The sequence below is a fragment of the Orbicella franksi genome, chromosome 15 (assembly GCF_964199315.1).
Source record: "Orbicella franksi chromosome 15, jaOrbFran1.1, whole genome shotgun sequence".
In the NCBI taxonomy this organism is placed as follows: Eukaryota; Metazoa; Cnidaria; class Anthozoa; order Scleractinia; family Merulinidae; genus Orbicella; species Orbicella franksi.
The window spans coordinates 2240206-2264896 of record NC_138159.1 but is presented as its reverse complement, the minus strand read 5'-3'; the positions used below and the strand labels follow the sequence as shown (position 1 = coordinate 2264896).

The window sequence follows — 24691 nt, the reverse complement described above, 5'->3', positions numbered from 1 at the left end:
GGTTTGTAAACAAGGCAATTTTTATCAGGAGTTTTTTCTCATCCCACCCCAGCGTTGTCAATGCAATTCAACTCTTTTCTCTTCCTTTCTCGCCCTGCAAGTTGATCATGAAACTGATACTGACGTCTCTTTTTCCACCCCGATCAATGAGCTGAATGCAAAGGTAGGTTTTTTGTACTGGACGAAGCTTCAAAGGAAAGCAAACTGATAGCTGAATATCGCATAATTTGAAAAAGCGATTGAAGGTTGAGTTCTGGAGAAAGCTCCATCATCTTCTACAGATTTGACGCATCTGCCAAGTCCGTCACGTACTCGCTGCATAGTAGCACCGCGGACTGCAGTGTAAAGCTCTAGTACGCGTTGTTATTTGAGAAAGCTGAACAGTGCGTTTTAGCCGTCCCGAATATCCTTGCTCGTGCAGATTTGAATTGCTTCTGGGAGGAGTTATCTAAGCGCAAAGGGAATCTAAAAGCAACTGGTGAGGAAATACTTTGAACGCTTCAAACACTCCGTCACTTATCCCGAAGCTGCATAAATTACTTGACATTCGCCACAGATTGTCATTTCCAAGATTGTAGCATGGGCTAAGTGTATCATGCGTGGCACAAAATAGGGAGAGTTAAGGAGTGATTAAGTTTGGTTCTACTCGTGTTTTTTCGCTGTTACAGGCAATTTCTAAGTTAAATACTATTTCTAAAGCGTTTCAAACGTTAAAGACATTAATAGGCTTTGATTGCCCTGTCTCAAGCCAACAAAAGATTTTTACCTATTTTAGCGTGTTGCGTTGCATTGCAAATTTCAAAGGGGTTGAATTGCAATTTTCTCGATTTTTGATCGGCGTTCATGCAAAATTGCTGGTAGATCCACAAAAATGAATCCGTAAGCCGAAAATTCATCGACTGAACTGTCTTTTTCTCGAATATCAGACGATTTGAAGCACTACCGGTCAGCGTTTTTCCTCACTGAATTTGCATAACTTTTGAGTTTTGTTTTAATTAGAAAAGTATGTCTACTTAATCGGGGCTCAGTTCGACCAGAAAACACAAGAAATAAAAATAATCACTATCTCTTGATTAAGGAAGAATCAATGTATACATTTAAAGTTGAAAACGTTTCACAGCGATGTAAACGACTGTGTAGCAAGAAGCTGAAAAGTGTAAAATTTCGGATTATCGCGAAGTGAAGTCTAAGCTGTCGGTGCGATAACCGTTTTCGTGAATTTCTGCCGTTATAGTGGATATTTCAAAAAACTGACTTGATTTCCGTCAGTTACTTACCTAGGCCTTCAAACTGGCAAATTATGAGCAAAATCGATTTTTCGACCGTGGCCACGATTTCTTTGATTTTTAGTAGCAATTACTCTTGGACAGTGTGCGCGTCATACTTGTAATTGGACAGTACGCGTCATTTTGCGCGCGCTGTTGCGATGCACTTTGTTGAGTAAACTGCTGTGTTTTTCAGCATTCATAACGATGTTTAATCGTTCAGCGCTCAATCGATAGTTTGTTCGTTTCTCGAATTTTGTCATAGTTTTGATTAATTGGTAACAGGGCTTCGCGTCGTCCAATTCAGTCTGCAATGATACTCGTGATTAACAAATCGGACTCCCGCTTCGAGATCGTCCGATTTTGTTAATCACTCATATGATTACAGACCGAGTTGGACTCCACTCAGTCCTATTACCATTGTTAATACAGGTTTCCTAGGAGGTTGTAGTCTTAGTACTTCTCTTTTGAATTTCCTGGAAAAACTGAAATTTTGTCTCATATCATTTCTGATTCAGGCAAACGTAACAAGGCAATAGAGTGACCTGATTTTAATTGAATAATTTCCCTGCCATCAGTACTGTGAAGCCCATAACACAGAATGAATTTTTGTAAAACACAAAGGCATCTACCCTACAGCAAAGTGTGAGCTTAACCGAGACAATCACTTCCTCTATACCTTCTGTAATACTTCTGAAGTAATGAATAATTTTAGTTATTCTCTTTTATGTTTGTGGATTTTGAATGAACAATCATTCCATTTTTATAATATTTACACGCGGGAATTAAACATTTTTGTGTTCTAATTGTTTGGCTGTAGCAATTATACTGTCAGGGTAATGGCAGAACAAGTTCATACCATAAACACGACGAGCTGGTCTTTCAAAGCAATGAAGATTACTGTTGCAAAATTCCCTTTATGATATCTGCAATACGCACTTTTAGAATAACTGACCGACTGACTGATGGACTGATTTTTTTCGCCTCCATTATTGGGTCAACGCTTTTGTTAGGTCTCCAGTCCCCCCTTTGCATGGCCTGCAGTGCAGCCGGACGTATCACAAACTTTGATGTAGGCTTGTTAAGTTGAATCTAAATTGAATCAGGTTGCCATCTCCTTGGTAGCAGTGAGGAAGAGCGCCAAAGCTTCGAGGTGACGGAAACCTATAACTCGGAAAATGGCCATTCTAATATATACTTTTGGTCACAGGGAAATGAATGGGTTACTATGTCGATCAGCCGATTTTCTAACCAGTTCCAGGCTCGCTCAACTAATGGGAACGATTAAAAAGCGGGGAATGAAATGAAAAACGAGCGGGGGTTGGGAGACTTACCGAGCATTACATTCACTATACTGTCTGTTAGACGGTACAAGATTGTTCTAACTCTCCGGTCTGTGGATGAAACCTTATTATTGACCATTCAAATGAAAGCTATTGAGCAGTACTTTCATGTGGTACTGTTTTACAAGGTGGTTCTAACTTTGAAGTCTGTAGAGGAAACCCTGGTGTGTAGCCCTTCAAATGAAAGCTATCGACAAGTATTTTCATGTGCTGTGATCTAAAGGTGCTCTTTCGTTTGAGTCTGTGGATAAAACTAGGCATATTAAAGCTGAGGAAAGCTCCACAAATTATTACGCAGAACACTGTTTGAGATAACAAGTGTAATGTCAAACAGAAATGGTACTAAGATCAATACTTGTAACCAAACAAGACTGAGTAAAATGACAGCAATGCAAACAGGTTTACATTCGCGATCAGATTAACAGAGTCTCGATATAACTCAGCACATTTTCATCGCTCAGCACGCCATTGTGATTCACCGATGGGTATTGCTTCAGAGTGACGTCATACAGCTGCCGCTGCTTCCACTTACTGCAGGCCTCCAGACTGCGTCTATTGACTGTACCATCTCCATCACCATACACAACGTGTGGTTCAGTATCCGGGAATTCACCTTCGGCAAATTCGAAATTCGCTGCCGTGTCCACCCCAGTCCCATACAAACAGTGCACGGTTACATTGGGAGCATGCGCTGTTAGTGGATACGAGATGTTTTCCACCAACTTTCGTAGTTTTATCCCGAGTGGGAAGCCCATATCTTGAAAGAAGTCGTCGAAGTCGTTGACAGTGTATGAGCGTTGCGGTGTTTTAGCCAATATTTCATCCGCTGACCATAACTCGCGACTCGGCAGCAGGAATACGTTGCTGGTGGCCGTGCGTTGTTCGCCTCGGACGGTCAGCGGGCTCACGAGGAAATGTGGGATACCGAGCGTGTTCCCGGAGGAAAATAGACTGACTTGCTCTGCAGTTCCGCCCCAGACTCCTAGTAGACAAAAGTTAAAGCGGATAATAAGCATGGAAGAATACCAATAAATCTAAAAATCGTGGCCATTGAACTTTGCAGGATCTCCAGAGAATTGAATTGTCAAGTGCTTTCTTAACAGCACGATCTCAAGATAGTGAAAAACATTCCTAGATCGTAAAAAAAACTTTGATTTTGTGGGACAGAACTTGACAAATGACAGGACCCTATTAGGAACGATGGCGAGGATGTTTTATTGCAAAGTGTACAAAATTGAAAACGGAGGCAGAAATCATTGCTAGATAACAGGAAACTCAACAAAAATGAATTAACTTTGTAGAAAAGTACTGGACAAATGATAGGGAATCATTAGGAAGAGAGGCCTAGGATGAATATCGATGGCAAGGATGGATAAAGATTCTAATGATCAAACTTGCATGAAAGGAATGGTAAAAGACTTCAGCAAACAGTAAATAGAGAAAGGAAAAATATCTTGGAACAGTTTTGAAAAAAGTTAGAAATTGGGCTGTTGTAATCCATCAAAACTGTAGTAAGCCACCTTAAAACACGAAATGGAGAAATGGAACTGCCGTTAGCCTAAATAGCGCTCAGGTTAGCCTAAATATCATTGACTCGACAGTGGTTAGCTCTTAAGAGTCCCTGTCCATAAAAATGGAAAATAACTCGGCAAGGGTTGAACATTCGATTTCGCTCATATTTTCATGGTAGATAGGCTAGGGCATGACAAAAACTACTGAATAGTTTTTTTGGGAAAATATCCTTTTATTTCAAAGAAATATGCAAATTACCAAATTCCGTTAAAATCGTCATTTGACGCACAATTTTATTAAGCAAGTTTGAGAGCCTCGCATGCAAAACTACATTATTCTTCCGTCTTTAAAACACTCAACTATTTTTTGTGCAATGTTTAAATGTGTACTGGGTTGATTTTAGGGAAAGTTGCGTTGTCGTTTTGGGTGCAAAATAATTAAATTTCGAAGACATGTATTTCATTCACTTAAAAGTACTTCCTGAATATAATTAATTTTCACCATGTGCGAAACCTTCAAATGGATCAAGCTTCTGGTGGTTGAATTGCAGAAGGATGGTCTACAGATTCCTGTAAAAATTTCTTTGGGCAAATGATTGTGAGCGACGCGAGAGCTTTTCAAAGTACGTCAAAAATGCAAACTTTTGGCCATCCGTCGTCAAATTTCAATTTACGGGTTAGACGTATATTTTAGCATGCGCCACATGACTTGACCTATGTTAAGTTGAAATAGACACAGAGCTGATAATTTCGAAATGTTCTAACCTCATTTGCTGTAAAAGGCAGGTCCAAAGCCGATTTGACGTGTTTCTCTCACCATTCGTCGCACATAAAGCAGAAGTTTGCTTTTGTTTATGTAACGTCCGATGTACATCGCCAACTGTCAACTTATTTAACGGTCGAATACCATGAATCTGTGACCCTCTTTCGACACATATGATCACCACTGCATCTAAGTCAAAAACGGCTAAGTCATTTGTAGATAGTTGCTTGCTTTGTACAACAGCACACTATTACGTTTGATCATCATGGTTTGATGGCTTGAATCCTTGCTTGAAGCGGTTCCTTGTTCGTCACGCAATGCTGTCATCCCATTTTAGGGGGTAGGGGTAGGACAATTTCTATCCTAATACGTAAGGCTCCGTAAAGCTTGGAATCACTGGGAGCACACAATCGTGTTGAGTAGGAAGAGATAGAATTAAGAAATGAAAAGAATGAATAGTTTACCATTGCCCCTGTTGTTATATTTTACTCGACCATCGCTACCTACATGCCCTGCGTAATACTGTAACGCTAAACTCATACCTAGGTCTTTTCGCGCTATGCAATTATTTTTGGTTGATACATGTAATACAGTGGGCTACCCTCGGGGAAATGGGTGGTGACCGCTTAATGGGGCTAGCCCCTCAAATAGAGGTTGGTGTACCTTGAATATTTAATTTTTCACCATCTTTCTGCGCTTATGAACATCACTGCATCTTAGTCTAAAACGGCTGAGTCATTTGTAGATAGTTGCTTGCTTTACGCTTCGCCAAAATATTGCGTTTGATCGATTGCTGACCATTGTTGATAAACGTGTCGGCGCAGCACAATCTTACAGCCGTTCTTTGTTCGTCACGCAATGCTGTCACGGCATACGCTGCACATTATAATCTATTTTGTATAGAGTACTCTCAGGATAACTGAAATAATTTAATCATTGTTCATCTGTTTGTTCATATATATAATAATATGTGTATATTTATATAATCGTGTTCCATAGTGTACGTGGTGTCGGTCCAAATCACGTTTGTTGTACGTTCTGACGTTTCAGACAACAGCTGATAAAGCTAGTGCCTGTACTCACTAGAATTTTAAGAAAATCGCCATAAACAAATTATAGATCAATGAAGCAAGAACTACCTGAAATAAAAATAGGAAATCACAACGTGTCTAATTCGTGAGGAAAACAGACTAAATAGCCCTAGCCCTGGCCATGCCATTTTATTTGGCGTATTTTGTTTGCTTGGTGGCGAGGCATTGGTATGTAACAGAAAATAGTGGACTGTTGTTAATACAGTCCAAAATTATCGTCAATTTATAGCCCGACAGTGAAAAGTTAAATATTCAAGGTACACCCACCTCTATTTAAGCGGCTAGCCCAGTTAAGCGGTCACCACCCATTTCCCCGAGGGTAGCCCACTGTATTACATGTATCAACCAAAAATAATTGCATAGCGCGAAAAGACCTAGGTATGAGTTTAGCGTTACAGTATTACGCAGGGCATGTAGGTAACGGTGGTCGAGTAAAATATAACAACAGGGGCAATGGTAAACTATTCATTCTTTTCATTTCTTAATTCAATCTCTTCCTACTCAACACGATTGTGTGCTCCCAGTGATTCCAAGCCTTACGGAGCCTTACGTATTAGGATAGAAATTGTCCTACCCCTACCCCCTAAAATGGGATGACAGCATTGCGTGACGAACAAGGAACCGCTTCAAGCAAGGATTCAAGCCATCAAACCATGATGATCAAACGTAATAGTGTGCTGTTGTACAAAGCAAGCAACTATCTACAAATGACTTAGCCGTTTTTGACTTAGATGCAGTGGTGATCATATGTGTCGAAAGAGGGTCACAGATTCATGGTATTCGACCGTTAAATAAGTTGACAGTTGGCGATGTACATCGGACGTTACATAAACAAAAGCAAACTTCTGCTTTATGTGCGACGAATGGTGAGAGAAACACGTCAAATCGGCTTTGGACCTGCCTTTTACAGCAAATGAGGTTAGAACATTTCGAAATTATCAGCTCTGTGTCTATTTCAACTTAACATAGGTCAAGTCATGTGGCGCATGCTAAAATATACGTCTAACCCGTAAATTGAAATTTGACGACGGATGGCCAAAAGTTTGCATTTTTGACGTACTTTGAAAAGCTCTCGCGTCGCTCACAATCATTTGCCCAAAGAAATTTTTACAGGAATCTGTAGACCATCCTTCTGCAATTCAACCACCAGAAGCTTGATCCATTTGAAGGTTTCGCACATGGTGAAAATTAATTATATTCAGGAAGTACTTTTAAGTGAATGAAATACATGTCTTCGAAATTTAATTATTTTGCACCCAAAACGACAACGCAACTTTCCCTAAAATCAACCCAGTACACATTTAAACATTGCACAAAAAATAGTTGAGTGTTTTAAAGACGGAAGAATAATGTAGTTTTGCATGCGAGGCTCTCAAACTTGCTTAACAAAATGGTGCGTCAAATGACGATTTTAACGGAATTTGGTAATTTGCATATTTCTTTGAAATAAAAGGATATTTTCCCAAAAAAACTATTCAGTAGTTTTTGTCATGCCCTAGCCTATCTACCATAAGAACATGAGCGAAATCGAAGTTTCGACCCTTGCCGCGAAATTAAGAATTTGTCTGATTTTTACAGGCAGGCACTCTTAATAATTATAAGGGTTAGCCCTTACAGACACCTTTATCCCACATTGATTCTTAGCTGTAATGCCCTTTCGTTACTTCGCCATTTCATGTTTTAAACACGCTCAGTTAAAAGAATCTTTTCTTACCTGAAAGAGCAATCCACTGGAAAATGTACTTATCTTTCCAGTCTTTAGTTTGTTTGTTCAGGAAAACCAGAGTGTAAGGACATCCCAAGCTGTGACTCATCAAAGTGATTTTCTTGTTGCCGTTTGCTGAGTAGGTGTCCTCAACCAGTTTCTTTAGTTCGGCAAAATATTCTGACTGTGATTCTGTCAACGAACAAATATAACCTGGTTGAACCATCAGATCTCCCTACTTGTTACCACACATTTCTTTTTATGTTAGTTTTGAGAGTTTGTTATTGCAAAAGTCCCCGTGTTGTTGATTTTCTTTGGTCGCGTTAGCCATTCGAAATTCGTTTCTTTCCTCAACCTCGATCCTAGGGCTCTCTCTCTCGAGGTAAAAAGAGGAACTTTGGAACGAGGTTGCTCTTTTACGTCATCATGCGTCAAGCACGCGCTGGTCACGTGCTACCTACCAGGGAGAAACCAGAAACTGCAAGGGACCGCATACGATAAACGCTGCCAACGTAGGATCTACAAGAGATCTGATCAGCCAAAAAAATGTATGAAGACAAACAATAGACTGGAAGGCTGATACTACATGAAAAACGTTTCGAGACACCAACATGGCAAACTGTTGCGATCCTACTTTATCGATTCTTGTCATGTTGGTGTCTCGAAACGTTTTTCACGTAGTATTAGCCTTGCAGTCTATTGTTTGTCTACCTACCAGGCCCATATCGGAAGTCATACGGAGCTGCTTTGACGGTCACGCCTCGTTCATATCCCCAAGACACAAGCTTGTTTACCACTGGTGCAAAATATTTTATCAAGTTGTCGGTATCCAAGTATTCTATTGTGTTCGTGTCTCCAAATCCGGGAACTCTCGTTTCCACGCCAGGCGCGTTCTTCACAGTCTTGGTGTTTTCGTCGTACACAAGCCTAAAGTTCGTTGGAGTGGAAAAGAAATGAAAATTCATTTTCAAGTCGAAGGCGTATAACTAGTGGGGTGTCCTTTAAGCAGAAGTGAGCCTAGAGTTTGTTTTTAATATCAAGAAGAATCTTGCTGACGTTCAAGTTTGCTTGTTTCTGATCTCCTTCAAATCAAGGCCAACCCAATTCAAGAACACGTAACGGCCGGGTCACGAAATGACCGAGTCACGCAATGACCGAGTCACTCAATCAGCGAGTCATGCAATCTTTAGAAAGCAAAAATTACGTGACGAAACAAGGTCCACAGAGCTCATAAAAAGGGAGACTAACTGTGACCCAACAATGCATAGTGAAAAATACCCAAAAAGCAACTATAAGAGAATATGCGAGGAGATAACGACTACCAAGGTAATTAATTTTGAACCAAATCCAAAGTTCAACATTTTCCAAGTTTCCATTACCTCATGTTATCTACCCAGCAGTTTATGGCGTAAGGTAGCAGCGAGGATTTCTTGAGCCATAATGTGAAGTAATCTGAGGTTGTTTGGGAACAGTACCAATGTAGAACGCTTGGTTTGTTGAGTTTCGCTTGCAGCTGACTTCCACCGGTACCGGGCACTGGGGAAAAAGTGGAAAAGAAACAGAGAGGTAGACATATATGTGTATCTCGTCAAGGCCCCGTCCACACTACGCGTGAAAAGTTTGAAAACGGCGTTTTGACTCTGAAAACGCAGCAAATGTTTTCCGCCCACACTACGCTGGAGAAATTTAAAATCGCAACAATCGCTGCTCATTTGGATTACGGGTGCTTGCCCGTTATACATAAACGATTTATTAAGACTAAATAACAGCCAGCACAATAGGAATACACGTGGCGCTAATTTTACCATTTTACCGAAAAGATTTAACACAGCGAAAGAGGGAGGTCGCACGTTTTCTGTAACGTCTATTAAATGTCGGAATCACCTCCCCCTTAAGCTGCGCGCCTCTTCATCTGTAAATATCCTTAAGAACGCTTTGTACAAACATTTCAAATTAAGTCAGCTCAAAAATAAGATTTTTACTCCTTTTTTAAATAATAATTTTTAGATTGCGATATTTTAGTGATAATCTTTGATTATTGTTTATAGTAGATTTTTAACTTTTAGTACATTTAAGAGGGCCACAAATTTATTAGTTGATAAACTATTACGTGTCACCCTCCATGAATAAAGTTTTGATTTGATTTGATTTGATTTGCGTTTGAAGAAGATTCCGGCAAGGAAATCACATGATTATTCTGACGTCATAGTCTTCGAAAAGCTCTAGCTGTTTTCAAAATGTTTGCCGTCCACACCAATCAAACGAAAAAAGTCAAAAAATGGACCCTTTTTTTACTGATGTCACGTCTTTCCGATTTTTTCATTCAAACAAAAAGTAAGCCTTACCCCTCGTTTAATTTCATAAGATACCGTGGTAGGCAACACTCCCCCTTCCCTCCCCCCTTCCCAATCAATCCGTCCTGTACTTTGATACCATGACAAAGCAAAGTATAGAAAGTTATTTTTTATATGTCAAGGTGACAAATTGATCTTGAAAAATTGCCAAAACGCATTGAGGAACACCCGGGAGGCACCTTGCAATTGTTTTACACGTCAAACTAACGCGAATCGAATCCTTATGGAATGCTTCTCTAGACCAGAAAAATCGGAGTCAAAAAATTAAATCTGTACCGAAATTTTATGTTATCGCATGCACAAACTAAAAAGATATCGATTACACCTAAAACTGAAAGAAAGATTTAAATAGTGCTGTTACGTAACTCGAGAAAGACGAGAAAGAATTTTTCAAATAAGGTTTATATTCCGATGGTAAAATTCCGGCAAAATCAAACGAATGTGCTTTCAATGCTGAATTTCATACCTTTTCCTGGCCTAGAACTAAGAACATAGCATAGTCAATCGATAGGAAGTTTTCTCGATCTTGGTTTTAAATCTGATTGATCCGGAAGAGACATAACAATTTTTTACTGACAAATTAAAGAAAACATTATTACCAATAATTACTGGTGTCTTGATCCCGTTCTGTGAAGGCGGTGGGCTTGTTGTTGGCTTATTCCATAACCACAATCCCTCACCACTATGGAGAAGGCAGATCAGCGCTACGGCTTGAAGAAAATCCCTTCCCTGCATTTTGAACGTGAATGAATGTTGATTGATTGTGGCTTATGTGACACAGCTTGGCTGTAATAAATATACTCCGGAAAAGACAAGCGACCTCTTGAATTCTGCTCAAACCAATCACAGATTAGAGATACATTGAGCAATATCCAACAAAAGATGCGAGGGGAATGGCACTACTAGGTGATTCGGTAAAGTCGACAAGCACTTTCAAATACCGCTGGGTTGAAATATTCTTTCTGCATTTTGTGTATCTTAGGGGTATTATTTTAAAACAATGTTGCCATTAATGATTCTTTTATCATACAGCTGCTTACACCTTTTTATTATTTTTTCTGCACAACTTAACAATAAAGATACTATGTCAAACAGGTGAAGTTAAACACTCTTTTCAGTAACTTGTATGAATATTAGATTCCAGCTTGCAAGTATTTACAGATTGAAATCACAAAAGACATTCCGCTTATAGTGCACTGTTTGGAATATAATCGAGTCGACTGGTCAGAGCACCTTTGTATTTTATAGCAAACTTCACTATCAAAACTCGATCCTCCACATGAAACTAGAAAAGAAAGCAATAAAACGGTGTAGGATGCTGGAAAAATTGAGAACAGCTTGGAGATTAGGTTCAATTTCCGTCGCTTCCGGTGTACGTTCCTTCGAGGCGCAAAAGTCATTTATCGAGCATGCACACAACCCCAGGGGAGTACTTTACCCATGTTTGGGTACAGGGGCTACCTAGTGTTAGGAAAACCCAACCTTGTTTAGGTCAAAGAAAACCTAAAGTGCCTACCCCGAGGTGGTCAACAACTCCTTTCCCATCACTTTTTTGGGATACAGGATTGGATGTAATCAGAGGATACCTATTACAACTACTGTCTTGTCCTGAAAATTATCTGAGTTTGACTGATAACCATTAAAAGATCTCGCAAACGTCTCCGATCATGGGTTACTGAACTCTACCTTATACTTTGTTTATAATAGGTTCAGACCCTGCTTACAACAGACGAATAAAATTATACACCCTGTTCAGGCAGCAAGACCAAAAACCAGGAGCTCCTGCAAAACCTAATCCCTGTTGGGTGGCATGCCCTCGGATACGCCACCCGATAAATCCCCCGGATAAACCACGGAAATGTTGGTCCCCCGGATAAACCACGGAAATGTTGGTCTATTCTTAACCTTGAGAACGAGGTTGGGTCTATCATTGCTTCCATGAATTGACAGTCGTGTATCGTGTATCCCACTCACGCCCATCAGGGACGGGCAACGAGGTACGGGAAGGTGGAGGGAGAAAGGGGTATTCATATGTAAAAGTGACAGGGATGATCGTTAAGTCACGTTTTTACCTCTCAGGGGTTTAATGCCACAATCACTTACTGGAAAAACATCGCAAACTTCAAGCGCGCACGCGCACGTGGATAGATAGTTGGAAGTAAAAGAAAAGGTCGAAAAGGTATATTTTATGTGAAAGCATGTTCTTTGACAAACATAATCCATAAGTGATCGTGGGGAATCTTTCGGTACAGAGTGCTCGGTTCAATACTTAGAGAATATTGGACATTTTGCAGGAGTCCATGACCCTCTGAATAAGCTTAGTCGTGTAATAAACAGAGGTACTGGAAAATGACAACCGTTGGCAAAGGTAGCATTCGAGGCTTTATCGTCAGATCGTTCGCCCGGGTCGTCATGAATCTGGCTTCACTCCATACCCGTACCCCTACAATCAGCTAAACTTGGCACCAGTCCATACTCAGAACGCTGAAAGTGCACTTGATCAATGAACTAAAGATGGCGGAAGAATTGGAAGAGAGATTAAGTGAGGTAGACAATAATAGGCAAGTGTTTTCAATTCCATTCTTCAGATTTCGCGAAGTTTTTTTCTGCAAATTTACATTTGTTTAGATATAGTTTCTGATTAGTCAGATGCCTCAGATTACTGAAATTGTAGGAGATACGTTTAGGGTATATTATAGCTTATTTCCTCTCTGCTGTTTATTTTACCGGAACATGCGAATTTTCAACTCTGTTGGTTTGATTTAACTGTTGCAGAACATTACTCAGCCCGGAAAAAATCTGGAGTTACCTAAATAGTGAGGTATGTTGAAAACTTTAACTTAAGTTTATAGTTGTTTATTTTAGCGTATATTGACCACTTGCCTCGCGCAAACCTGTGCAATATTTCGAGCGCTCCTAATTAAATAATTTCTTTAGTTGGCGATAGAAGGCACTTATTCCTTCCAGATTCACACCTGAATGGCTTAATCAATTTGGCCATTTGTATCAAAACTGTTTAACAGTAGAAGAAATCGTTTGTTATTCTTGTTTTGAAGTTTGATATCTTTTGCTAATTTTGTCCTTCATCAAAATCAGCCATTTTAGAGGTGTGCAAAAGTGTACAACTAGTCTGTGATCAGGCTTATATTTAGATCACATGCACACAAACAGATAACTTGAAAAAGGTGAGGCTTCAGTGATTTCTGCAAGTTTTTCATTTGGACCCTAGAAACTGCAGGAATCAGAAAAGAACGTCCTCAAAAAATCCAACTGTAGTGTGCAACTTTTTGAGCATGTTCCTGTTTTGGGGAGAGTTGGTGAAGGGTGGGGGCAAGAGATAACAATGCATGACTCACCAGAAGGTTGGCGAGAGTGGAACACGCTCAGGCTTAGGTATCCAGGTTCTTTGTTCTTAGCCCATCACAATCTCCTCACCGCCAATATTAATTGTACAGTAATTTCTTTTAATTGGAAGACTGCAGGGATCATGTGTACTTAAGGCATCCATGGCTGAGTGTCAATTGATACCTTTGATGAATGCCCTCAATGGACATCTCGATCAGTACTCAATCAACATCCCGATCAATACGTGGTTGAGACTTGATCAACACTTGATCAACAGTTGGTCAAGAGTTGGCTGAGTGTCGACTGACTCATATGCAACAATCTAAAATTAGTCGACTTTGGACCAAGATGTCGATGGAGTGTTGATTGAGTGTCAACTAAGGGGTGAATGGAGTTTCGATAGAGTATCAATTGAGTGTCGATTGAGGGTCCATGGACGGTCCATCAACGGTATTGATCGAGGGTATCGATTGACACTAGACTGTGGATGCCTTAAGTATACATGATCGGACTACAGGAAAGATTTAAAACATTAATTATGACATAGCTCCCTGAACATATTAAACCATAATCATTGATTATCAAATCCAACTGCTTGCAGGAATGTTCTGCGATTGACATTTCTCCAGATACTACAGACAGTCTCTTTCGATTTCTGGAAGATCACAAAGAACCGCCAAGCTCAGACAATGACTCATGCACTGTGACTCCAGAGGATCAGAAACAGCTGGAACAAGCAGTGGCATGCCTCGTCAAAATTATCCATCTCATTCATCATGCAAATTTAAGCAACCAACATCAAGTATGCAAGCTATGTGACTGATTTTCTACAAATATTTGTGCATTCATGTGAAAATTCCCCATTATAATTAGTATATATAGTTTAATTGTTCAGTACTGGATCAAGAGTCAAGTTTGAATACTGGTCGGGTTCCTTTTATCCTTTGGTTATTAGGTACTCTGGATTTGTGAAGGTGTGGTGCCCTCATGGTTAGTGCACTCGACTCTGGATTGAGCAGTCCGGGTCTGAGCCCTGGCCAGGGATGTTGTGCTGTGATCTTGGGCAAGGTACTTACTCTCATAGCACCTCTCTCCACCCAGGTGTATAAATGGGCACAGGTGAATTTAATGCTGGGGGTAACCCAGCGATGGACTAGCATCTCATCCAGGGGGGAGTAGAAATATTCCTAGCAGCTTCATGTTACAGAAACCAGGATAAGCTCTGGCCTGATGGGCCAGTTAATGGCTCACATGCAGACTTAATCTTTACCTCTGGATGAGAATTTGAATTGCCTCTGTCAATACTTGTTTTTAACCTAATTGCAACTAATGTACAACTGTGCAACCTTAGGGTGAAGCTGAGTTTATTTTTTGTCAATTTTCTTTAGTTACTGGTGGATACTCCTTCGCTATTAAAGAGGTTTCTGGAAATTATGCATCTCAGGTATTTAGCATCTTGATAATTAGAACTGGACATGTGCGTGCTCTGTGTGGTGTTGTTTGGCCAGTTTAATTTAATACTCACATGTAAATATATCTTACTAGATGTTTTGGTGTGTAGTATCACTGTATATTTTTACGAGTTGTGCCGTATTTTGATGAGCCCGTAGGGCGAGTCAAAATACAAACATGGAGTAAAAATATAAAGCAATACTACATACCAAAACGTCTAATAGGAGAGTTATTATCCAACTGCTGTAGTCAACAAATTTATCAGTAAAAGAGGGAGAGTGTGACAGTTTTGCGTGCATGTGCTGACCTGTCTGGTAAACAGGTTTTCTAGCGTACAAATAACTGTACAATATCGCTGTATATTTGTACTGTTATTTGGATGGTATTCGCTGCAGTTTGATGATAAATAGAGGATATTAAATAGCAGCACAAAGATATGAATTTTATTTTTGAGTTGTAAAATTAGTATTGTACAAACGAGCATAGCATGTGAGTAAAATATTGTTTTAACTCAAGAAAATAAAATTCTGTTTTATGTTCTCACCACAGTGTAATTTTCCTTTTATTATGTAGACTAATTTATTGCTCACTATTTTCACTGAGTATTTGCACAAACAACCGTGAAAAACGGAAAATGATGACATCGATATTCTCACAAGTGAGGAGAAAGAAAGTACACCAATTGGGTCTCAGATGCAGTCTTGTTTGAGTTTTAAGAATGTTGTATTTTCCAGAAGAACGCAAGTGTCTAATAAAGTAGAATATTGTTCATATTTTACTGTTAGTAGTAATTGTTAATAACTAATTGACTATTTTATAGTATTAGTACAATTTATTGTGATAGCTGTAAATAAATATAATTCAGGTATTTTACACATAGTAGGTTTAATTTAATTTATTAAAAGTTTTAAATAGACAAGTTTAAATGGTCCAAGATGAAACATCGCAGATACTAAATTAGAGAACTTACTATTCCAGATTTGAGAAACCCTTGCTAATCAGATGCTAGGGAATATGTACTTGTATTAAAAAATCTCTGCATGTTGATTAGTAGTTTAAAAAATTCACCTGTAGTAATACGGACTTTTTTCTTGTTCATGGAACTATTTAGAGATTTACGAGCTCATTTCTCCAGGAGTGTATGTATGCTTGGTGAGTGATGGTCATGTTAGCTTGTTAAGGATGAAATATTAAATTAAACTTGTACTTCAAAAGTTGTTCCACTGGAAAGTCAATGGGAGATAGTAAGTAAATTAATGGATAACTATTTTACACTACTTACACATCATGGCTGTCAAGACATGATCTACTAAGATCTACATGCTTTTAATGTGTAAGCACTTGTTGTATTACAATGATTATTATTCAAAAATATTAATAATTAAAATTCACGAGGTAAATTGTATAAAAAATGATAAATGCACTTTATAAAGATCAAAAGATAAAAAGTATTTAATTTACTTTTGATCTTTTGATCTTTGTAAAGTGCATCTCATCATTTTTGTAGAATCTTAATGTCATGAATTTTAATTATAAATTAATATTTTAGAATGATTATAATTATCAATCTTTAAAATATTTACTTGATACACACCTTCTAATTCCTGCTCTGTTGGGAATCCTCAGTTATCTATTAAATAAATTTATTATTTTGTTTGCCAGATGCAATTCCCAAGATCCTAGATTTTGAAGATTCTGCAGTACTTCAGGTAACAGAAAATAAATAAAAGATATTTAATTTTATTATTTCTACTTGCTTAAAGAAGCAGAGCCCTGTACAATTATTACCAAACAAATGTAGAGTTGAAAATAAAATGAAAGTCTTTAGTTATGACAATTTTCGAATTCATCTCAGATTTTGTCTATTTTGGCCTATCTTAAATTCAATGTTTTGATGTAACATTTACTATCATACATGCAGTTACTGTTATTCGGAGTGATTAATAACTAATTAAAGGATTTTTTCTTGTCAGTAAGAAAACATAATTTTTAATTAGGTTATATGGCATTTATTGTTCACCAGGCAGTGTTTGTAGGAGTTGGATGTTTTGAAGCTATCATTTCTGTTCTGGACTATGAGGTTGGTTCTTAAGCTAATAAGACCATCTCAAATTAGGTTATGCTGCTAATATTTCTTGTAAATCATTTTGTCTGAAATACTCTTCAATATTAGCAGTATGCCTTAGCAGGCATACATACATACTGAGGTAATATAAGTTGCAAGTTGGAGGGGCAAGAGAGGGTAGAGACATGTGGGAAAAGGAGTCAGTAGCACCAATGACTTTCTAAAACAGGGCTTTCAAAGTGGTTGCTTTAACCTGCAATGGCATTGACATTCTGAGAGAATGGAAACTTTTAAAGCAGGAATAATTTGTAACAAAAGTTATAGATCTATGAACCAAAAGAAGTGATGAATATTACCAAATGGTGATGCTTACAAAACGAACTTGTAAATTTAAGCCTTATTTTTTTGAAGATGCTTCTAAATGGCTAATGGATCCTATGTCAATTTGTGTGTTGTAGTGTAACTCACTGCATCTGTTTATAGATTAAGTGTTTATATATTTTAAAAAGTTGTAGTAAAATGTTTTCACCTACAATCATGTACAGTAGGTTTTCAATTGCGTGTCGAAAGTAATCAGACAATTACCTTGGTTTTGGTTTTACTACAGTTTGAGATTGGCTGAGTAGTCTAACTGGTAAGTAATTGGTTTGGTTTCAGTTTTACGACACTCAATTGAAAACCGCTCTAATAAAACACATGCATTAGAAACCAGTTGTACTACTCCTCTTTTGAACAGTGCCAAAGTGCAGACATACAGAACACCTTGTACAAGAGTTGTGTGCTGGCAATACAGAGAATCATGCTTGCATCACCAGCTGCTAAGGTATCTGACAGACAGAACCTCCTTGAACCTAGTGATGACTAAGTAGCCTACTAATTTTGACAGTTCTTAAGTCTTTTTAGTGGGTAGTGACTAGGTGCACATCTTCCAAGCTTGTCTAAGACTAGCTATGTTTGTATAGCATACTTCCCAGGGATGAAATAGTCTGTCACAAGTTACCCACAACATTTTTGCCCAACCTATCATAATCAGTGGCAGATTCAGACCTTGAGCTAAGGGTGGGGCCGGTTTCTTTTTTGCTTGCCCTGCGGGCTTTCCTTCCTTCTGTGATTTTTCCTTTTTTTACCCAAAATAATGAGGGCCCCTCCCCTAGATCCATCACTGATCATGGTCAGTTGTACCCATTTTGCATACGTATGTCTATGTACACCTCTGTAGTAAAGTAAAGATTTTTGGCTAAGGACACAGCAACGCCATCCGAGGGCAGTATGCAGGGTTCAAGCACTGATGATCAAATCAAGTGTAAAAGGTTTTCCTTTGTGTACTCAATTCTTTCCGTACACAAAAAAAGGTCTGAGATCTGACACCAGATATTCCATGCAGAAGACAAAGCTGTTTTGTCACTACATGTGTAATCGCAAAACTGGTTCAACTTAATTTGTTGTTTGGTTTCTTCCAGGAAGTGTTCAAAGATAGTGTGAGCTTTGAAAAGTTTTGCAGTTATCTCCAAAGACTTCAGTCACCATCTAGAGAATTCATTCAGCTACTGTTTGATTGGGTAGGTGGTTCTAAATTTGCAGTTGGATTAATATCAAATTGAATATCATTAAATCATATAATGTTGACATTATCCTGTTAAGTGTGCAGTCATTACTACGTGGAAAAGCAATTCAGTGTAAAGTTGTGAAGAATGAATGTGTATAATCATTATATATTTTTTTAACTACCAGCTCTTCATAAGATTTGTTTTTTTTTTTGTTTTGTTTTTTTTGTCTTCCATGCAGGTGGTAGAAGGTGTGTACACTGAAGAAAATAAAGTGATCAACAATGTGGATGTTATCCTGCTTATTCTTAATTGGGTTCCTTCTTTATCAGTGGACAACAAAAGGTAAATTTGTGGTGCTGTCAGTTCTAACAGTAAGATGTAATAATCTTTCTTGTTGCCTAGCATTGTAGAACTCCAGCGAGTACGAAGGGCTGGAAATCTTAGCACGCATTGCATGCCTCAGTGTTACCCCAGAGTTATACAATTTACAATACTTTCTGAAATGTGTAATTATTTCATTTTAATTTTAGCTTTCTGTTGTGTCTGAGACTTAATTTCTAAAGAGACTGAAAACATTTTTTTGAGAGTGTTTGGTACCTTTTGTTAGCTGAAGATGCAGTTCTTCTGTGGTAAGAGACTACAATTATTGTTCAGACTTGGGAAAGAAATATTATATTTTCAAAAACTGCGTAGCTGCGGTATTCTCTTTTTTGTTCAGCACTAAAATAATTTACTGACTTCATATATGCATGCTCTGCCAGGTAAGTTAAGTTAAAACTTTGTAAGCTGTTGGGTTAAAGTGCACCTAACCCCAAAAATTTTTTTTCGGTAGAACGAATCTACTTATTATTTGAAATAGTTCTGCGAAAAAATTTTTGGATTCCCTTAAATCCTCGATTTTCTGTGCCACGACGAAATCTCGAAAATAGCTCCAAAACACCGCCATTTTGTTTCACGACCGAGTTTGAGGAGAATGGGTCCAGCGGCTCTTGTGACGTCTACCCAGGAAGGTTGGATATCTCATTTCCTCTCATTTCCTTCAGGATGGTGCAATACACATTCGAAAAGTGCGCAGAAACGCCTTCCAGAGGTGCTATCGGCTGTTGCAGCAATATTCCAGATTTAAAGAAAGATATACTGTACAATTTACTGACGATGATCGGCTAATGGTGCAATAAAGACGTAAACGATGGTTGATTTTGTCGAACCGAAACAAGCGAACTGAATCTGTGAGAACCATTGAAGAACTCTCACTGGAATTTGTTCCGCAGACTTTCGAACGCTATTTCCATAAATTTTCTGCTTAAAGCTAACCAGCAATTTGTAGAAATACCACCGACAACCTATATCTTCCAATCCCGCAGTATTTATAACATAACCGGCAAAGTTGTGTGATCCGGTCATGATCAAGAAGCGTTATACTGATATGTAAATAGATCGCAACTGTACGCCGCTAACCAACACTTATTTCTCTTTCGATTTAGATGAAAGTCGAAGATTAATCCTCTAGAATTACATGATAACAAAATTGTTAGACTCACAGAGTTTTTCGAAGGTTTAGAAATCAGCAGTGTGACAAAGATTCTGTGCAATAGCGCCGAAAATATGACCGCGTAACATTATCTGCGGACCCCTTAGGGAACACATCCTTTTCGCTTATCCGACGAATTTCACTGCAAACTTTGAGAACAATTTACATTGGTTATTTGGAGTTACGACTTAAAACGTGTGACAATGTGAAATCGGTAATTGTATGAAATGTTTCCTTCCGCCTTGCTTCCCGCAGCTTCAAAAATACAGGTCCAAACAATACAATTTTCAATCGATCGAAGCCAATGTTTTGGAGGTCATCAAGTCTCGAAAACTGCAACACGTACGTCGCTCTTATAAACATGAAGCATTCAACTGAAGGTAAAACACAAACTGGATTTAACAGAACCTTGACAAAATACATTCTCGGTAAGGACAAATGTAAACGGGCTATAAACACGCGTGGGAATCTTATGTTTAGTTGACGAAATTACCATCCAAAGCAGTCCTTGAGTTTTCTTTCCTGCTGTTCGTTTGCCTGCTCCTCCACTTCGTATCTAGCTTTCCATTCCTAATATACAAGCAGCTCGTCCGCAAAGACGTCTTCCCCGTCGTCGCTTGAAATGTTGTAAATTGCTCTCAAAGCTCTAAGCAGTGAGTTCAGAGTTGTCGAACGTGCTCGATCGAAGTTTATTTCGGAGCCTTTCGAATCGAAACTTAACTCTGACTCCAGTGACGAAAAAGAAATGATTCTGAGACAAAACTTGGACGTTTTAGTCCCAAAATACATCGGAACGATTAGTTTTGCATTCTATTTTCTCGAGCAAATACAGTGAGTTGACTGAGGCGCTATTGTGTTTGGTTCCTGGGTAGACGTCATCAGGTACCGCTGCCCCAGACTCCCTAAAACGCGGTCGTGAAACACTTAATCGCGACTTTGAAAGGGCATAGAAAATCGAGGATTCAACCAAATTCAAAAATTTCTTCGCCCAAATGCTTCAAATAAAGTCTAGATTTGTTTTAGCGGAAAAAAAAAAAAGAGCTGTCTGTTTTATGTATTGTTTCTAATAAGCCATTGACTGTTGTTTTTATATTTTTCATAATAGACATGTGACAGAATCTATCAGACACTTGTGCAAGTTTTCTATGCATAATGCTATGTTATGTAGCACGAGTGGTGTGTTCAGTAAAGTTGTGATGCTTTTGGAATCTGAGGCACAGAACATTGACATCACCTGGGCAGGTACTCTCCATTGACTACAGTGTATCTACAACTGTTTACAAGCTTCATGGCACAGTAGTTACTAGGGTGCAGGGGTGCCGCAGTCATGATAGCGCTCACCTCCTTTCAATGTGTCAGTTGTCCTCGCTCCTCAAAAACCAACACTCTAAATTCTTATTCAATCTTGGTGCACAAACACTTCAGAACAAGTTCATTAAAGCTTTTCCATGTTTTGTGGGTGAATAAATTACATTTAATTTCCCTTCCACATTTTCTCACATTGCGTTTCTGTAGCTGGTACATATAGCTGGTAAAAGTGTTAATCATACCTAATTTAGCTTTCAATGGTGCTGTTTTCCAAATTAATAAATAAATAAGGAATATTAGCCAAGGGAACAGTGTACTATCTTGGACCAGCTGGTAATCTGTGGCAAGCTCCTGGATCACAGGATACCCAACCTTTGTAATTTCTTATAGCAATAAATGTTTCTTATCAGTGTCACTAATCATGTTGTAAATACTCTCTTTTAGAGTCCCTGATTGGTATGCTGGAAGCCATTGGTGCCCATTCTGTGACGTCATGTGAACTCAAACAGATGATTGGTCTCTTCACGCCTCTTGAGAATGGCACACAGGTTATTGACTAGTGTACTCCTGTCTGTGAAATTCTGTACCGTCAAACTTCTCCTTACAGAGGCATCCATAACATGGACACCTCTATATTAAGGACTGGATAGTTAGCTTAGTCCCACCAAAACCAGAATTCATATATTGATTTCTTCCTGTATAATACACCCATGTCTATAACAAGGACACTCTATGTCTGCCTCTTTTGTGTCCATATTAAAGAGGTTCAACTTTATTTCTTGGTCAAGCAATCAACCTTGATTACTTCCCCCAGAGTACAAGACACTGACTAAACATGCGTCACAACTGACTGTCTATTTAAAGAAAACTTGCTACCCTCATTCAGACAATTTCACTAGACAAATGGCTGACACTCAAAGTGTTCAAACCTTTTAAATACTAATCTAGTTTTATTCCTGATCGACAGATTCCTTTTGCTCACAGACTTCTCCAAGCTCTTGTGAAAATGTCATTTAGTAGTAGCCGCTTGAGAGCAAAACATTTCTTTGACCTACACCACCCCTCTGCGGTGAGTATTGCCATTTGCAAGGTTAACTTTTTTCAAACCTCTGGAAGTTTCATATCCGGACTTTTAGGGCAGTACGGGCCACTATTGCACATTGAATGATTAAGATATTTTTTTATTTGTTTTCTTCAGGGTATCTCAGTTCCAGGAATCCAAAAATGGCCTGGAAATAGTTTTACATTCCATGCCTGGGTTTGCCTGGATCCAGTTGAAATCAAAGAAAGGAGCAATTTAAGCATGGAAAGAAAGATATTTCACTATCGGCGAAATCTTTACAGGCAAGACATTGAAATCAATTCACAATAGCACGATTTTCTTGCAGGGAACACCTTCGCTTAACAAATTGATTTTATTGAAATCAAGTCTCGAAAGAGCTTACTTTGTTTTCATCTTCACAGCTTTTTTACCACTTCTGGAGTTGGTTTAGAGGCGTTTTTTTCCTCAACTGGGCATCTAGTTGTGGCAGTGTGCAACAGAAAGGAATACATGACTGTGATTGTACCAGTTTGTCAGCTGTGTGACCAAACCTGGGTATGTTCTCTATAGATCTTTGTTTCTCTCGTATTGATAATACAGCTGAGTTGGATTACTTCAGAAGATGGGGCCGGGCTCACCTGAGTGAATATAGTGGAATATCAAGTTTTATATGTGTATCTGGCCACGAACCTGACACAAGAAATGCGTTGGTATTACCGTTGGCTGTATTGAAGAGTTCTCAAATTAAAAAAAAAATGTCTGACAGACCTTTTGTTTGGACCAAATGAAAGTGGTTCTCTCAGCGAGGTGGTCGTAATCGGGATAACACAGTGCCTTGGGACCCGTCCACACTACGGCGGAGAACTTTGAAAACGTAGCTTTATTTCTACGGTTAGGCCTACCTACCGTCCACACTAATCCGTCCCAGAAACGGAGCATTTTGAAAACGCTCTCCACACCGGAGGAATTTAAAAACGCCGGCTTTGCGTCTTAGTGTGGACGGAGGACATTTTGAAAACTGAGCTTTTCGAAAACGATGACGTCACAATAATTAGGTGATTTCCCTGACCGAGTTTTCCTCAAACACAAATTCAAAACGACTGGTGATTATTGCGTTTTCAAATTTCTCGGGCATAGTGTAGTCGGAAAACATGGTATGCGTTTTCAGAGTGAAACCTCCGTTTTCAAATTTTTCCGGCTCGTTGTGGACGTGGTCCGGCTTACAGTACTCTGCGCATTAATTATGTCAATGAGCCTTACCCTTGGCCGGGTCAGATGCAGCCGTGAGTTTTGTGATAAGTCTTTGGAACAGGGAAGAGCTGCTCGAGACTCATAAACAAAGAAGACGCGGAGTTCATTGAATTAGTGCTGACATTTTTGTAACTGGATCTTTTTTGGGGTAACCCGAAAACACTGACCCTTGGTCCGCGGACCCCCACTACGGACCGGGTCCGCGGACCGGTCCATGGACTACCCCTACGGACCCCCTCTATACGGACCACCCCAAACTAGTGTAAAAATAATAAATAAAGATTTCACTTATGGGTTGTCTGATAGATTACTCGTGTCGGTGATTTTTCAAGTGTTACACTTTGCGAATGTAACAGACCCTCCCCCAAAAACATATGCCTAAAAGCTGTTTTCAGCGTAAGGAGATGCCGATGGTAAGAAGGAAAGTTCTTACCTTCCTTTCCTAGCTCAATCTGGCTATGAAAGATATATTTTTAGGCCTTGTATTCTTGTTTGTATCTGTTATTCCGCTGAACGAGTTCACGAATCCACGGGAGAATGGGCTGAACAATGACAGAGGGGGAAAAGCACAAATTTCGAGGCTTCCCGGAGGAAATGACAATGTGTAATGATAGAAATTGCGCCCGAGCCTGAATCCAGGTCTGTTACATTTCCACAATGTAACGTTCGAAATTTCGCCGTCACGAGTAATCTATTAGACAACCCGTAACTGAAATATTTATTTATTATTTTTATTCTATTTTGTGGGGTGGTCCGCAGAGGGGTCCGTAGGGGTAGTCCGTGGACCGGTCTATAGGCAGTCCGCGGACCCGGTCCGTAGTGGGGGGTCCGCGGACCGGGGTTCAGTGTTTTCGGGTTACCCTCTTTTTTGTTCTCTCTACATTTTCTGTAGCATTCTGTTGCGATTGCGCATCTTCCTTCCCGTCGTCCTTTTGGTCAGAGCACAGTGTCTGTGTATGTTGATGGTGCACTCATGATCAATTGTCCAATGAAGTTCCCTTCTCTCTCAGAGGTAAACACCAACAGTTATTAATACATGAAATATCTTTACTGTTGTCTGGTAGGAGCAAGTTAATTGACGTGGAAAGAATTGCTGTAAAAGCTTTGTTAAACTCGCG

At 39.1% G+C, this 24691-nt stretch overlaps 2 protein-coding genes across 2 annotated transcripts in view; one reads left to right on the top strand and one right to left on the bottom strand.

Moving 5' to 3' along the window:
- Positions 1–2046: 2046 nt before the first annotated feature.
- Positions 2047–10842, bottom strand: LOC145469908 (lysosomal phospholipase A and acyltransferase-like). Its single transcript, XM_081453722.1, has 5 exons — positions 10632–10842; positions 9058–9214; positions 8394–8605; positions 7688–7870; positions 2047–3590 (listed from the first exon to the last, which is right to left on the bottom strand). The coding sequence occupies exons 1-5, from the start codon at positions 10765–10767 to the stop codon at positions 3022–3024; spliced, it is 1257 nt and encodes a 418-aa protein (XP_081309848.1). The 5' UTR covers positions 10768–10842; the 3' UTR covers positions 2047–3021.
- Positions 10843–11251: 409 nt separating this feature from the next.
- Positions 11252–24691, top strand: part of LOC145469906 (neurobeachin-like protein 1) — a 31561-nt gene continuing 18121 nt past the window's right edge. Inside the window, exons 1-16 of the mRNA XM_081453720.1 lie at positions 11252–12593; positions 12808–12853; positions 13979–14179; positions 14766–14821; positions 15941–15981; positions 16492–16538; positions 16853–16909; positions 17631–17717; positions 18355–18453; positions 18680–18783; positions 21078–21214; positions 21725–21828; positions 22248–22349; positions 22479–22624; positions 22745–22877; positions 24466–24585. Of these exons, the coding sequence (XP_081309846.1) occupies positions 12547–12593; positions 12808–12853; positions 13979–14179; positions 14766–14821; positions 15941–15981; positions 16492–16538; positions 16853–16909; positions 17631–17717; positions 18355–18453; positions 18680–18783; positions 21078–21214; positions 21725–21828; positions 22248–22349; positions 22479–22624; positions 22745–22877; positions 24466–24585 (1527 nt within the window). The 5' untranslated portion in view covers positions 11252–12546. The remainder of the gene's footprint in view (positions 12594–12807; positions 12854–13978; positions 14180–14765; positions 14822–15940; positions 15982–16491; positions 16539–16852; positions 16910–17630; positions 17718–18354; positions 18454–18679; positions 18784–21077; positions 21215–21724; positions 21829–22247; positions 22350–22478; positions 22625–22744; positions 22878–24465; positions 24586–24691) is intronic.